At 34.2% G+C, this 14,691-nt stretch overlaps 1 protein-coding gene across 3 annotated transcripts; it reads right to left on the reverse strand.

Annotated features, from left to right (window-relative positions):
- Positions 1–8,233: 8,233 nt before the first annotated feature.
- Positions 8,234–13,465, reverse strand: SIK1 (Protein kinase superfamily protein). 3 transcript variants are annotated; one of them, XM_078969239.1, is made up of 17 exons: positions 12,695–13,465; positions 12,286–12,374; positions 12,087–12,194; positions 11,747–11,945; positions 11,526–11,578; positions 11,307–11,369; positions 11,080–11,124; positions 10,960–10,995; positions 10,792–10,847; positions 10,596–10,677; positions 10,379–10,510; positions 10,115–10,241; positions 9,803–9,959; positions 9,583–9,712; positions 9,289–9,489; positions 8,653–8,738; positions 8,234–8,547 (listed from the first exon to the last, which is right to left on the reverse strand). In XM_078969239.1, exons 1-17 carry the CDS (start codon positions 13,368–13,370, stop codon positions 8,448–8,450), a joined length of 2,340 nt encoding a protein of 779 aa, XP_078825365.1. In that variant the 5' UTR covers positions 13,371–13,465; the 3' UTR covers positions 8,234–8,447. The 3 variants fall into 3 exon arrangements, with proteins under 3 accessions (XP_078825365.1, XP_078825366.1, XP_078825367.1); XM_078969240.1 differs by having other exon boundaries at positions 12,718–12,955; XM_078969241.1 differs by lacking the exon at positions 12,695–13,465 and adding an exon at positions 12,648–12,667.
- Between the last annotated feature and the right edge of the window lie 1,226 nt (positions 13,466–14,691).

Here is a 14,691-nt window from a genome sequence, read left to right on the forward strand (position 1 = left end):
AAGGGTTACTTACAAATAACCAAGGTTCAAGATGATGGAGAACAGAGAGGTTACACTTCCACCTGACGCAACGTAGAGTGGGAAGGAGTCCGGCTCACAACTCTTTTAAAAAGAAGCGCTTCTCCGGCGGAAACACAATTTTTTGGAGTTTGCATTTTCTTTTTGATTTAGTTTAGTTTTTTGTCTTCGTTTTAGTTGTATTTTATCTTCATCGAATGATGATGTGTTTCTCTAGTCTTTGATCTTATTTTTTAGTATTGAACGAAATTGAAGCAGTGAGGGAGCTTAATTGTGAATAGCCGGGAGATTTTAGACAATTGGAACGTAGAAGCTGCATTTTTTAATAAGTGTATGGTACCTAACGAGAAGTGTTTTGAAAAAAAAAAAGCATTATGTGAAGACACCATGATGTGGTCATCATTACCACGCCATACAAACGAGTTCTGACTAATCACTATGTCGTGGCACTCAATTACCACGATGTGGAATTTGTTATTTCCGTGACCAGATTTTTTCACCGTTGACACCACGATGTGGCGTCGCTTTCCCGCGTCGTGATCAGGATTCACTGAAATTTTTTGACATTTTTCACACCATACTTTTTGAAGATGCAAGTCTCTGGTTCACATTTTTCCGGCTTATATATGAGTAGTTGCGTAGGCCCAGTTTCTAGTTACATTTTCGAGATGTTCAAGCTTTCCCACCAACAATCAGAGATCAACCTTGCAACTTTTATCCCAGGAGAGTCTGTTCCTTTTCTCCCTCTATACATTTATGTTTTTCATTGTATGCAATGGGGACATTGCATAAAATAAATGTGGGTAGGGGTTGATTACATTAGAGTACAAGAATTTGATTTTTACAAAAAAAATTGCATTATTATAAAAAATTGCTAGTTTTGACAATATGCATTCACATGAACTTGAAATAATAGTTTAATTTTAGAAAATATAGCTAATTAGAAAACTTTTTGCTAATATTGTGTGGGATGATCCGATGAGAGCCCAAATGTTTACATGAGCCAATATATGTTATAGTGTATTCGTGGCTTCCAATTCTTAGTGAAAAGTCATGAGATATGAAAGGTAATCTAGTAGTTTGTATGATGTAATAAGTTTTGCAACGTGTACCTGAAATTTATCCAGGAGAGCTTATGTAGTCATTGCACTTAGACTAATACCTCTAACCAATAAAGGTTGAAGTTAAGCTCTCTTGCTTAAGCATGTAGAATTTGAACGAAAAAAATGAGATATAAAAAAGAGAGAAATTGCAAAAGTTGAAAGAATATTGGAGCTATCAAAGTACGAAGATCAAAAGTTCTAAAGAATCAAAAGTTGAAGATACCAAAAATCAAATAATAAAGTGTTGAAGTCAAAGAAAATCAAAGAGAAAATATCAAAGAAGACATGAATTCGAAAAGCTCCATTATGGTATCAAAGTTGTAACTCTTTCTATATCATATGTATACTTAGGAATCTTAAACAAATATACATTGAGGTTAAGAAATATTTATGAGGATGGATTCGGGGGTTGCAAAAACGAGTGTCGTATAAACTAAGGGGTGAATGTACATCCAGACTGGTACGTTGACTCCGGTGTAACCGCGCATATGACACCCTCTTCAAAAAATCTTGCCACCTCTTTTTCTTACTTGGGTAAATTACATGTCACTATTGGTAACGATGCCAAACTCCTTGTCTCTCACATAGGTCATTCTATTATATCAAATAAACTTTCTTTACGTGATGTATTGGTTATTCCTAAGCTTACTAAAAATATCTTGTCCATTAGTAAACTCACCATGGATCACCCAATTTATGTTCTCTTCTCTTAACCATTTTTTACAATTCAGGACAGGGAAAGCAAGCAAGTGACAGCACAACGAATATGTGAAGAAGGGTTATATGGGCTTCGAGATGGACCTACTGCATTAGCTTCAATTTTTGGTGTTCCCAAGAAGGCTTCTTATGAATTATGGCATACTCGATTAGGACACATTTCATTTGATGTTATTTCTATTTTAAACAACTTGTGTGTTTTGCATGTTACTTCTCTTTTACCTAAACATACTATTTGCAAGCCATGTCAACTTTCTAAAGGACAATGTATATCTTTTAAATTAAGCCCTAAACGTGCTTTGTTTCCTTTAGATCTCATTCATTGTAACTTATGGGGACCGGCTCATTTTGCTTCGAATGGTTACCTCTATTTTGTTGTGTTTGTTGATGATTTTTCACGATTTACATGGATTTACCCACTAAAAACCAAATCAGGTTTTTACCTGGTCTCAATAGCCTTTATCAGTCTTGTGCAAACTTAATTTTCAAGAAAGATTAAAGTATTTCAAAGTGATGGTGGCACCGATTTTGTTAACAACAGTTTTAACAAAATTTTTGAATCAAATAGTACTTTTCATCATCTATCATGCCCTTACACCCCGCAGCAAAATGGGAATGCAGAACGAAAGCATCGTCATATTGTTGAGACTGGTTTGGCTATGCTCTTTCATGCTCATGTTCCTGCATCTTATTGGGTTGATGCCTTCACATCAGCTGTATTTATCATCAATCATTTGCAAACAAAAATTTTAGACATGAAGTCTCCCTTCCAAATCATTTACTCACGGTTACCTTCATATGGAAATTTTTGTGTTTTTGGATGTCAAGTTTATTAATACTTAAGAGATTATTCTGTACACAAGCTTTCTCCAAGAAGTATTCCCTGCATCTTCCTTGGTTATCATTCTCAATATAAAGGTTTCAAATGCCTCGATCCATCTACTTCTCGAGTCTATATTACCCGCCATACACGGTTTGATGACCAAGTCTTTCCATTTGTTGGTTCTACAAATCCCCAAGATTTCTCCAAGTTGGATCTATACACCTTTAATGAAGATGATGCTTCTAATGCATCACCCGGATACACATCGACGCCCAAGTCCTCAAGTGCCTCTGATCTAGCTCCTACTTTACCTAAGCCTGATTTGACTACTACTCTATGTTCTCTTTGTCAGATCGAAACAAAACCCCTCATCAATTCCTATAGTCGTTCCAACCAACATCGATGCTACCACACCGGTGATTCCATACGATTGCAATTCAGAAGTCCCACCAGTGTATCCATCATCTTCTCATCATGAACCATCGAGCTCTCATCCTATGATTACTCACTCAAAATCAGGCATATTCAAGATTAAATATCTTCATAATTATGCATCCCGTTCTATTCATGCACTACGTGCTGGCATTTTTTCTTCTCCTCCTCCTAAAGGGATCAAATCGGCAGCCATACATCCTCAATGAATAGTTGTTATGCATGAAGAAATGGATGCCTTAAAGCAAAACATTACTTGGGTTTTGGTTCCTCGTACTTCTACTACGAATATTTTCGGTTCCAAATGGGTTTACCGTACTAAATACAAATCAGATGACATGGTTGACCGTCTCAAAGAAAGGCTAGTTGCTCAAGGCTTTACACAAATTCCTGGTATTGATTACACTCACACATTCAGACCAATTGTTAAAGTCGCTACTGTATGTATCATTCTTTCTCTTCCGGTGCTTCACAAATGGTGTCTTCACCAACTATGTCAAAAATGCATTCCTACATGGATACTTGAAATAAATTGTATTCATGGAGCAACCATCAGGATTTGTTGATCCATAATATCTCAATCATGTTTGCAAACTCTTTAAATCTCTATATGGTCTTAATCAAGCACTATGATCTTGGTTTAATCACTTGAGTGCCTTTCTACTTTCCAATGGTTTCGTTTTCAGCCTTGTTGATCCTTCCTTATTTGTCTATGCTCAAAACTCATGTATTCTTTACTTATTAGTGTATGTGGACGACCTCATTCTCACTGGTAACAACGAATCTATCATTACTACCTTCACTAATCGTCTTAATCTTGAATTTGCAATCAAAGACTTAGGTGATCTCAGTTATTTTCTTGGACTTGAATTCAGCTACACCGATGATGGCCTCTTCTTAAGTCAATCCAAATATGCCAATGATATTTTGATACGTGGTGATCTTTTGGATTCTAAACTTGTTTCTACCCCTCTTACTACTAATCAAGCGCTCACCTCTCACGGATCTCCACTTAAAGATATTACTCTCTATCGCCTTGGAGCGTTCCAATACTTAACCATCACTAGGTTGGATCTTTCACATGCAGTCAACCAAGATAGCCAATTCCTCCAAGCCCCTACAACTGATCACCTTCAGTCTGTTAAAAGTATTTTACATTATGTTAAAGGTACTATCTCCTTTGGGCTTACCTTTCATCGTCCATATACCAACTCTATATTAGGTTACTCTGATGCTGATTGGGATCACTATATTGAAACAAGACGCTCCACATACGGTTATTCTATATTTCGTGGAGGCAACTTAGTAGCTTGGAGTGCTAAGAAACAACCAACTGTCTCCAGATCTAGTTGTGAATCGAAATACCATGCTATGGAAAATACAGTTGTTGAGATCATTTGGATCACTCATGCTCTAAGGGAACTTCATGCCTTGCCACCTGATCATCCCACTCTTCTTTGTGATAACCAAGGTAGCAGAAAACGTTAGACGTTAGCTAGTCGGTGGAATGGGGTCTAGAGATTAATCGGCTAGGCAAACAGTAATCGGGGACCATTAATTATTAGGAAAATTATTCAAAAATTTATAAATCTAACTTTAATCGTAAGAATATAAATAAATAAGCATAAAAGTTTATGTTAGGAATATTATGTTGCGTCATTGTATGGTTTTGTTAGTCCATTTATGTAAACGAGCTTGGGCTTGTCCACCCGTCATTTATTAGGGTTAGAGTATTTAAGGTGCATGCATGCACCGTGTTTGTTAACTTTGGCAATTATTCTTGTAACCCTAATCACGCCTCTACAATAGCAATTCTTAATCGAGTTCTATTGAAACTGTGGTTTTTAATCATTCAGCATACTTTGAATCATTGTCGTGTTCATATTCTTTAACTGTTTTGAATCTAATCGATCTTTCAAGGATTCATATCCTATCAATTTAATAATAAGTTTAACAAGCACAACAATTTATCATCCAATTAATAAGAAAAGCTATTCAAATTTTAATATATCTTAATAAAATAAGTAAATTTGGATAGTTGTATATTTGAAAACATAGAAATTTTGAAAATTTTGGAGAAAAACTTTATAATTTAATTTTTTTTATTTTTTTTAATATATTTGTTGAACATTGAAATACTATGAACTTTTGAAATTTTGAAAATTTTGGTTTAATATTTAAAATTTGAAAATTTGGCCGATTAGGCCGCCTAGGACTGATTAGGACCGTCTAGCTCCGACTTTGACCCCCTTTGACCAAAACCAATTAAGCCGACCGATTAGCCTTAATCCTATTCGGTTGAAGACCGCCTAGCGATTAATCCCCGATTAATCGACCGCCTAGACCGATTTTTACAACACTGGTGATAACAAAAATGTTCTTTCCACGACACAAAACCCAGTCTGGAACAAACTTGCTAAACACATTGATCTGGACTATAATTTTGTTCGAGAACTTGTTGCTTCTGGCAAGCTTCATACAAAATTTGTTCTAACCAAGCTTCAGGTGGCTGATATATTTACCAAAAGTCTTCCACGTGCTCAGTTTGAAAACTTTCGTGCTATGCTACGCCTTGGACCAACGTCTATTCGCTTGAGGGGTGATATTAGATAATTACAATATTGTATATTTGTTATGTATATCAACTCCTTGATTATAGGAGCATATCTTGTATATTTGTTATTATTAATATAAATATACTTCATAACCCATCGTATTGGGTGTGGTTTTTCATAATTAAAATTCTATACTCCGCCTGGAGGTGGTGGAAGGTTTTTTAAGGAAATTAGAGAAATGGAGGAAGAGGATAAGACAGGTTGGGTAGACATGATCTGTGAACAATTGTGAACACCACGACCCCATGGTGGGCACCACCTTGTTTTGGTCAAAAATTGATCAAGTAATAGTCAACCAAATTGTATGAAAGGTTGTGGTGTTGTGATCAAAATGAATATGCTAATGAAGTATAAATACCACAAGCAAGTTCACAAGGAAAGCCCTTGATCCTTGTTAGGATCTCTGACATAAAACCTTGAGATGTGATAATGATCACCTTCCTTGTTGTGTTTATTAATTTCAAAGTAGGTTTTATAGTGATAATGAATATAATACAAGTACAAGCGAAATAGTTGAGTTAATTATGTCTCATGTGTGTTTTACAAGTTTTATTAATAGTCTAGACTAAGTAACAAGAAGTTTGATATTTTTGGGATCCTCCTTGAACAAATATTTTCACGTTGTTTAACTCAGTATTCCTAGGTTTTAAGCTTGGTTGAAGTGGTTCTCAGTTGGTCTTATGTTGACTAATTATGCACGGGTGAGAAAAAGAAAGAATAATATGGTCGTTAAAAGTGTTAGGAAATATTAATAATAATAATTAGGATCTTGTGATATGTGTTAGGATCCTGAGGTTTCAGAAATATTAAGGATCTTGAATATGATTTTGGGATCCTGCCCCTAATAGATATGATGGTGGTTTAAGTGTGGAAAGTTTGTTTGCTTTTAATAGGGCTATGCTCTTTTGGTGGCGTTGGCGTTTCTTTCATTCTTTGGATTCTCTTTGGGTGAGGGCTATTCTCATTATATATGGTAAGGATGGTGAATGTACTTATTTGATTCCTAAGAGGTCTTAGGTTGATCCCCTAGAATGGTGTCGTTCGTTCCTTGTGCCATTTGAGAGAGAGAGAGAGGGAGAGAGAGAAAGAAAGAAAGAAAGAGAGGGTTTCATCTTCAATCCCATTGCCCTATTAGAATGGGTGATGAGAGTCTTACTTCTTTTTGGCATAATGTGTGGATAGACGATGTGTCTCTCTCTATGAGGTATCATAGGATTTTTTTTTTCCTTAGATACTTACATACATTCTTCTGTTAGAGATCGTTTGTCGATTGGTTGTGTTATGGAGTCTGTACGATGTTCCCCAATAGGGGATATTGAGCGATCCCAGTGCAATGATCTTTTGAGTCAGATGCATGAGGTTCATTTGGACCCGTCTTTAGATTGGTTGGGGTGGTAGTTGATGTCTCTAATTCTTTTTCGGTTTCATCGGCTCGATATTTCTTGGATATTGGCATGATTATGACAGGGTTTCGGAGACTTGTTGGAATAATTGAGCTCCAATTAAAGTCAATGTCTTACTACGAAGGATGAGATTTCATAGTATTCCTACTGAAGTGACTATTATAAGGGTATCCTTTTGGATTTGATTTTGTGTACTGTTTGTTCTAATTCAGCTGAGACAACTGATCATATTTTCAAGAAATGTGGGGAGCTCATAGATATTTGGGGTTGTGTTGCGGTTTGGCAGGGAAATCGGATCCCTAATCCTCCTACCATTCAGATTTTACTTACGTTGTTTGATTCCATCAAGATGACGAGTAGTTAAAGCAAGGTCTTACAAACTGTGGTGATGACTATGTGTTGGTGTATTTGGAATTTTAGAAATTTCATTATTTTTGGGATGGTGATACCCCTAGGAAGTCTAGTATTTTTATGATGTGGTTGATAGATCATTTTTTTAATTTCTAAAAAATCTAGAAAAACTATATTTAGTTGGGTTTCTTGGTTAAAACCCTTCTTTAGCTTCAATTTTTTTTTCATGTCTATTTTCTAACATCTTGCTATTCAAAAAAAATTATACATAGCAAAAAAGTAGAATAAGAATTTAATAAATTTGGTTGATATAGAAAACAAAATAAGTCCTGTACGGCTATACCCAGTCTAGGATATATAATAGGTTTGACACTAGTTTATGTCAACTAGTAATAAACAATGAAAGAATTATCATTGAATACTCTTTATAAACACCCTCAATTTCAATTTGTTATTTTCTCTAGTAAACTTTACTTTCTTTCGGCTATCATTGTCGCTAATTAAAAGTCGTATGTTTGCGATGTTATTATGTAGAAAATTACCAGTGAAATATTTCATAAATAATAAAATTATATTCACAAGTCTTCAAATTTTCAAGTGTTCAATATCCGATTATCCATAAGAATAGATAAACTTTTAATTTCTATCGATTATGATAATGTTATATATTATTTAATCTTTTTATAGAATTGTCCATCATTAATTTCAACAATCATTTTTTTTCCTCATCGGCATCTGAATATATTAGCTATTTTATTTTATAAGAAAACAGGAATAACATTTCCCTGGATTATTCAACCCACTAATTATCAGAAAATCAAAGTTAAAATCACTAATTACGGATTACAAGCTTACAACCATTATGAAAGGAAAGTTAAAGCAATCTTCCTAGGTTTACATACCTTGTATTGACATTAACTTATTATATCAAGAATTTCACACAACGATATTACAGGTTAAAGAAAATATATATAACAGAGACATGCTATAACCTTAAAATAGTTCGAAGGGTATCACAAAGGTTCTGAATCGTTTGTTGTTCTTGAGTCGCCTGTAGTTCCTGCAACGGCATCTCTTCATAGCACCTGCCACGTCAACAAACAATTGAGTCATCCATTCATGTAGCAACTATCAAAATAAACATTTTATTCCCAATATTATTAATATGAATATGATGTCAATTTTCTTACATTTTATGATAAGATAAAGCTTGTGCGAGATTCATCAATGTTGGACTTGAAGTGAGTCTTTGGTAGACACTTGGAGGAAGAGGCAACTGCACCAAATTCAAAGATCCAATAATTACATCCACATCCACACAACAGGTTGTTCTGTGTTTGACATGAATTGAATCGGGAGACTATGATTGATGTCAACGAGACAAAAAATTTCAATTTCTTGCCCCACCCCAAAAAAAAAAGGTGGGGATATAGGGACTCGCTCTTGATCTATCGTACGTTCAAAAAGACGAAAATGCCCTTCTCATCCTCATCATCGAAAATAGCCTTGGAAATTTTGTGGTCCCGTTCAGTTTAACAAACGCAGCCTTAGGCTGCGTTTATTACACGGGACTTGATATAATAAGTTAATTTCTAAGGCTATTTTCGATACTGAAATGAGAAGGGCGTTTTCGTCTTTTTGAACTATACGAAAGATCAAGAGCGAGTCCCTATATCCCTGCCTTTTTTTTGGGTGGGGCAAGGAATTGAAATTTTTGTCTCGCTGACATCAATCACAGTCTCCTAGTTCAATTCATGTCAAACACAGTACAACCTGTTCTGTCATGTATAGAGGACAGGGGTAGGGGTAGGGGTAGGGGTGGGTACCTCATTCTGTCTTCGGTTCTTCTTATTAGACTGACCATCACTAGTGAAAAGGTCTTGTAATGCTTCAACAGCGACATTTCCAACATTATCCAAATGTTGACTTCCAAGCACATTCTCAGACAACAATGCAATGGGAGATATATCCGTTGCCCTTAAAAAAGGAATCGGCACTGTGTTCCCAGCAGCATATATCGACCACAGCTACATATACATATAAAAAACAAAATAAATCAAGATATAATTCAAAGTATGTTGCCATTTCATGCATTTTGAATATTCAAACTTTACCATTACCTTGTCTAGTGCTTTGCGATTAACACCTTCATTCTTAGTTGTCCCCGTGATGACACCACCATTGGTTCCCGTCGCTTGTGATGTGGGTTCGGTACCCGGTGTTTCAACTGTAGCAACTTTCTTGGTCAACCTGAGTATATGTATGGTCAAACTACAAATTCACACTAATACATGGATATTATATTTTTTTAATTTTAATCTATATGATATAGAAACATACCACGGACTAACTGAATCTTCTCCAGGATCAGCCATTGACAAGATTTGACCATGTGCTGACGAGGATGAGGGGTCTTTAGTCATTTGAGCCGATGGTGTTTTAGCAGCTGTTTTCTCTATATCAACTCCACCATGGATTATCACACTTCCAAAATCACCTGCTCACATTCAATATTTTTTTTAACAAACAATATGACATTATAAATCAACAAGATTTCTTTCAACATTAAAGACTGCTAGTTACCACAATTTTGGCATTATACAATTATTAGAAAAAACAAAAAAGATTAATCAAAATTTGAAGAGAGAATACCTTCTCTTTCCTCTTCTAGAACATCAGGTTTTATTGAACCACCCACAAGAGGTACTCCATTAGGGACTTGATGAGGCTTAGATGGAACAGTATCTCCATATTCTTCATTCATTTTTGCTCCAAGTGTCTTTGTGCATTTAATAACACAACAGTAAATAAAGAGATAAAAAAAAAAATTATATATATATATATATATATATATATATATATATATATATATATATATATATATATATATATATATAGAACTATATAGTTATATACCCCGTATCCAGGTATGGTCTCTGAAGCAACATGTTCTGCTTCCAAAGCCATAGCAGCCCTATTTATCTTTGCCTTCTCAAGCTTGGGCAACATTGCAGAAGCTCCAGATTTGCATTTTTCAATGAATTTATGCTGTTTCAAGTGAAGTGTGTATGTTACAAACAGAAGGGTATATTTGTCATTTATATAATGTATAACATAAGATACAGTAGCATACCTTTAACAGCTCAGAAGCGGTGGGGCGTATACGAGGATCTTTTGTAAGGCATTTTGCAATGAAGTCATGGAACACAAGAGACCTGGAACATGAAATATTATTTTTTTTAAAAATAAAAAAAGTATATAGAACCAGAAATACAAACACAAAATTAAAATCAAGACAGTTGATATTAAAACAAGAGAAAAGGGAAAACCATTTCTCTTTATCTTCAAGCATAGGAGCTGGTTCAATGGAAATCATAAACAACACCTGTGTTGCAGGTATTAAGCATGTTAATTTTCTGAAACTGAATTATTTAAACATCAGAAATATAAATATGTGAATAGAATAAATATACAAGCATGATTAGTCAATTACTAACCCTCATTGGATGCACATTTGATCTTGGAGGAAGGCCCTGAAAAAAATAAAATATTATTAAATGAGAAAAAGCTTGAGATTGACAACAATGGTCTAAAACTCTAAATATCAGTGAATATACCTCAGCCATTTCTATTGCAGACACCCCAAGGGCCCACACATCTACCTGGAAAAATAAAAGTACATTATGTTTTACCATGATGATTATCTGTATATATATTGTATTTTAAGTGTTAAAGTTGTTTATAAGGAATCATATAAAGGGTTTGATTTATAATTATAAATAAGTACAAATTCCATTTTTTGTAATTACTTGAGCATAGGTAAATAAAAAAATGTAAAATTTACCTTTCCATCATATCTGCTTTCCTGGATAACCTCTGGAGCCATCCAGTGGGGAGTACCAATAAACTGAAAAACAAAATATGGCAATAAATTAATTTACTCTTAAAATATAAATGTTAATAGTGGTGTTTGAAGAATTCAATTCACCTAATCATCATCAAAAGATGAAAACGGAATAATTAACCAAAATATAGCAATCTAAGAGTGATTTAAAGCAATTACCGTATTACGTTTGGACATTGTTCTTGTTAGTTGTGCAGCAACACCAAAATCACCTGTTGATGATGTGAAATGTGAAAACAATTACTAAATATAAGGGAAAAAAAAACTGTTGTTTCAAATGTTGAAATGGAAAAAACAAGAAAAGTAGATTATCTAGTAAAAGAAAACATGAGAAAGTGAATCTGAAGTGATTAAAAGAACATGTTTTTATCAGAACTTACCCAATTTCACCTCTCCTTGTTCAGTTAATAAAATATTACCACCCTTAATATCGCGATGCACTTTGAAAATGGAGTGCAAATAGGATAAACCCTTCAATGCTTCAGTACAAATATATGCTATTTGATACTCCTCTAAAGCCTCATCAGTAACATTCATTAAATCAGCAACACTTCCTCCACCACAATACTCCATTACAATCTGCCAACAAATTGAAGTATTCAGTGTGATGTGTCATGTAAGGAATCATCATCAATAAGAAATAGAGAAAGAACACAATTGATGGAAAAGATGGAATTATTGTGGGAAGAACAGAAGTGAATGTTGGAAGAGTGTTCATACCCAAAGGTACTCCTCACCCTGATAACTTCCTAAGTAACGAACAACATTAGGATGACTGCATTGCTGCAACATCTCTATTTCACCACGAATTTCTTCATACCCTTCTTCCTGATATATATAACATGGCAAAGAACTTTGAGAAGTCGATCGTTTAATCAAACACAAGATACATGATTTGCAACTATAGCATACTGCGTACCCCTTCAGATAATGATATCACTTTGATTGCAACCATTTCTGAAGTTTTTAAATCACGAGCTTTGTAAACAGACCCATAAGAACCTTTTCCTGTGATTAAAAAAAGACAGCTTTCAGTAACTTTGTTCTAGATGGATAAAATAGAAAGACGACCAACTGAAAGACTATTTGCTAGACCTCCTCATTTCTTTAGAACAATAAAGGTAAACAGATTGATGAGAATTGCAAAGATTAGGGCAATTAGTAGGTTCATCCTGATTTTGTTTGGCTTAAATCCAGTTGAAAATCGTGTGAAGAACAAAAAAAAAACCAATGACTGAATTACGAAAAACCATAAGTCATATAGCAATCGAGATATCATACATATGATTGTAAAGTAGATTTCACCGGAAGAAACATGAATATTGTACCAAGTTCATGAAGCAATTCGTACTTGGTAGATGGATCTTCTCTCGTAACACTATCCGCAATCGAACCCGAAGACATTTTACTTGTCTGCTTCCGAGAATACCCTCCTTCTTCATCCTGTGAAGATGATGTCGGCGTAGCACTCCCTTTCCTTGGCTTCCCAAATCCTTCTCCTACAGCCTGCATACTAGCAACCGCCCTACTCATTGTTGACATCCCGCCACTGCCGCCACTAGTCCGCCGCACAAATGTCCCGGATACTGACTCACTCTCGGTATCCTTCGATCTCACCACAAACGTCCCAAAACCAGCGCCTTCTTCATCTTCGTCTTCTTCTTCATCGGATTCCTCTCTCCTATACGGAGACTGCACGCGTCTACGATCAGTTTTTACAATCATTGTACCGGAGATGTTTTCTCCATCGTCGTCGGAATCTACATCGGCTCCGAAGTCTTTCGGCAGGTGCTTGAGGAGAGGAGGTAGTGATTCTTCGTCGTTTGGATCGTCATCATCTTTACATAGCATTGTAGCGTATATATCTCCTGCATCTGCCTTTTTAGGGTTCTTTTGAGTTTGGGCATCGTCATCTTCCTCATCGCTATGAACTACAAACGTTGAGTAGAGCTCTGACTTTGTCGGCTTTCTGCTCGTCCGGCGAGCAGCCGGAGAAAAGTCCATCTCTCCGGGTGTAAGTGTGTGTATCTATCTGTACCGGAGTCCGGGTTTAACAGCCACTGTCAAGAATCAAGATGAAGAAACATGAATATTTCCATGTTTTGCCCTTCAACTTTTAGTATGCTTTTAAAAAGTCCTGAAAAAGTATATCTATTGATTATTCGATTAGGGATAAGAAATATTTGATTTGGAACCTAAAAAAACTGAAAATCAAATTATATTAAATAAAATCAAATGTTAATTTGGTTTTCTTTGTTTTCAGAGTAAATAAAATTATAAAGTTGATTTATGGTTTGAGTTTTGGTTTCATTATAACTGAACCATAAACCAAACCGAATTATCAAATTTAATTTATTTATTTATTCATTAAATAATTTAATACTTTAAGTTGAATCCAAACAATTTTTTTCTTACAGTTTTATGTATTTTTTTATTTTTTGTATTTAACTGCTATGAAAAATTGAATCATAAATTTCTTGTTTGGAACATTGAAACTTCTAGCATTTACTTTTAGCCTTAAAATTTGTTTTTTTTTTTTTTCAAACCAAACCAAACCAAATTGTAATTAGGTTTTTTGTTTGGTCATAATAGCCTTGAATTTGGTTTGGTTTTCTTTTTGGTTTACACCTAAAAAAAGTCAAATCATAAATGAAATGGATTGCTACCCCTACATTTTATCACGAAAACTATAAAATTATTACTTTGAAGTCCTAAAAGAATGTGAAAATTCAAGAAAACAAGTTTTGATAATTTTTCATAGGGCGTGATTCAGAGTTCAATCAAATATGATAGTTAAAAACAATTCGGGAGTAAAATAACAAGAAAAAATAACTTATTAGGGTAATCATCTTTATCGTTTTGTTCATATTTAGGTAATTTTTTTGTACACATTTAATCATTTAACTTGTTATGTGTTCACATATTATCATTATCATCGGTTATCTCAGCTAACAAGGATAACATGTAAACACATTTAACAATTTAAATTATCAAATTTGCACAACAAAATAGAAATCGTATAAATGTTTAAAAAAAATTATTACTATGATAAGTCATTTTTTCCACATTTAATTGGGATTTTATTTTTCATATGTGTTTGTAATTTTTTTTTCAAACGTTATTTTTATAGCATCCATAGTGTTCTAAATAATAATTAAATATTGGTCACTTCTAAACTTTGCTTTTTATACAATAGATATGTTTTTGTTTTGTGAAATATTTTATATAGCCTTTTATATTTTTTTTTCTTTTGTTTTTAAATATAACAATATTTTTAAAGTAAATAGTATCTAACAATAAAATTAAATGAATTAAATATTTAAAA

The sequence above is a fragment of the Lactuca saligna genome, chromosome 8 (genome assembly GCF_052625555.1).
Source record: "Lactuca saligna cultivar CGN05327 chromosome 8, ASM5262555v1, whole genome shotgun sequence".
NCBI classification, from domain to species: Eukaryota; Viridiplantae; Streptophyta; class Magnoliopsida; order Asterales; family Asteraceae; genus Lactuca; species Lactuca saligna.

Bases quoted from the DNA above. Each gene is read 5' to 3' on its own strand.
- SIK1 (XM_078969239.1), bottom strand. From the start codon at position 13,370: ATGGACTTTTCTCCGGCTGCTCGCCGGACGAGCAGAAAGCCGACAAAG. The intron at 12,375-12,694 runs GTACAATATTCA...TTTTAATCACAG, and splicing joins CGAATTGCTTCATGAACTTG to GAAAAGGTTCTTATGGGTCT. The intron at 11,370-11,525 runs GTAATTGCTTTA...TTTGTTTTTCAG, and splicing joins CAATGTCCAAACGTAATACG to TTTATTGGTACTCCCCACTG.